Raw genomic sequence first — 1,604 nt, 5'->3', positions numbered from 1 at the left:
CAGCAGGGAGTTCCCTAAGCCCTTTTCCCCTGGGTGCGGAGGCTGCTCTCTCCCTCTTCCCCGTTTTGCCTTCAAGAGTCCATCTCTTTGGTGTCAGGACAGGGAGGGGAAGGCGATGGGGCTATGTCACACCTACGTGTCATAACATAGTGCCTTTGTGCCCTGCCAGTGAAGGGCCCCTTCCACACACCACCAGGAGATAACACCTTCCCCTGCAGCACTTTTGAGAGGTGAAGGGATGTTTCCAACCCCGCTCAGCGCCAGGCAGGCCAGTGTCGCTGAGCCCTGACACGTAATGGAAATTCCTCCCCTTTTTCAGTGTTAGCGTTACGCTGACCCTCAGCTGGGGATTCTCCTTCCTGGGCTGACAGAAGAGCTTGGTGCTGCAGAGAAGAGTGACTTTCTGCACATCCTGCACCTGACCTTTCCACAGGGGTTAGCAGGAGCCTGCTGAGCATCACAAGCTGGTGGATGCTCCCACCTTCCAAACACAGGTTGCAGGGGAAGGGGAGGTTGTTTCACTCCGCGGCTGTTGAATGTGGAGGGGAGGGAATTCCACCACATAACTTTGAGCTGAACTTTGCTGGGCTTGGAGATGAGGCTGGCGGGGTTTAGTATAACCCAGTGCAGATTTCATCCTGCGAATAAGAGCTTTGCTCTCAGGACTCACCTGCAGCACATGAGGGTTCGTCTGGTCACCCATGTGCAGAACCTTCTCGATGTAGTCAGTCAGTGGCATTTCCCCATCCTCTCCAGCCATGGCCAGGAATCCCAAGGTAATTTCGGTGACGGACAGAGCGTCACAGACATCGCTGTAAGACTGCAGTTTCCCGCTGATCACGCTCATCACAGAACTGGGGAGAGCACTCTGGAAACCAGAAGCCAAAGCAGTCGCTAGGATTAGTTTAGGGCCGTTCCTCATTGTGGCACAAGTTGCCAGCAAAGCCCCAGACTGAGGGAACGGGAGACGCTGAACTCTATCCCCTGCCTGACAGAACAAGGCCACTTTGTGCAGGCTCAAGGCATGCTGAGAGATTAGTGGACAGCGGAACAAGGCAAGTGACAGAAGACAAGCCAAACATTTCCTCGGGTGGCAGGGGGTCACACGCTTGCCCTGCTTCCTCCAGTGCACAAACCCACCTGATCCAGCTTACTCCTGACATCGCTGAAGAGCTGCTCGTAGTTCCGATCCTGCCTGTACACGAGGGTGGGTATTCCCTGTCACGAGAAGAACCCAGTGCTGTAAAGCTTTGGGGATGCTGCTCACCCTGCCACGGTGCAGACCTGGCTGCAGCAAACATCGCAGGGCTCCAACACCAGCCAAGGAGCAGAAAACCCAGCCAGCTGCCTTCTCCTACCGTAAGGGTGACAAGTGGCTTCCCCTGCAGGAACTTGCTGATGATTTGCTGCTGGATCCTCTCCAGATCAAAGTCCTGCAACGTCTCCCCTCCCTTCTCCATGCTGTACTGGCAGTTGGACAGGATCAGAGGAATCAGGTCTCTCTCAACCTCGTAACTGATCAAGTGCAGGTCAGCCACTTCTGACGGGCTGATCAAGTACCTGCAGAGGAGAGAAGAGTCTCTGCTCAGAGCAAGAAGCATTTA

At 55.0% G+C, this 1,604-nt stretch overlaps 1 protein-coding gene across 1 annotated transcript in view; it reads right to left on the bottom strand.

The window, feature by feature from the left end:
- Positions 1–1,604, bottom strand: part of LOC104497327 (E3 ubiquitin-protein ligase RNF213-like) — a gene marked incomplete at its 5' end in the record, with an annotated part of 32,463 nt that overhangs the window by 1,234 nt on the left and 29,625 nt on the right. The window contains 3 exon segments of the mRNA XM_010140566.1: positions 671–868; positions 1,141–1,218; positions 1,359–1,560. Of these exon segments, the coding sequence (XP_010138868.1) occupies positions 671–868; positions 1,141–1,218; positions 1,359–1,560 (478 nt within the window).

The sequence above is a fragment of the Buceros rhinoceros genome, unplaced genomic scaffold (assembly GCF_000710305.1).
Source record: "Buceros rhinoceros silvestris isolate BGI_N320 unplaced genomic scaffold, ASM71030v1 scaffold6317, whole genome shotgun sequence".
Classification (NCBI taxonomy): Eukaryota; Metazoa; Chordata; class Aves; order Bucerotiformes; family Bucerotidae; genus Buceros; species Buceros rhinoceros.
Note: the sequence above shows the minus strand (reverse complement) of the source record. Positions and strands in the feature narration are given on the sequence as shown.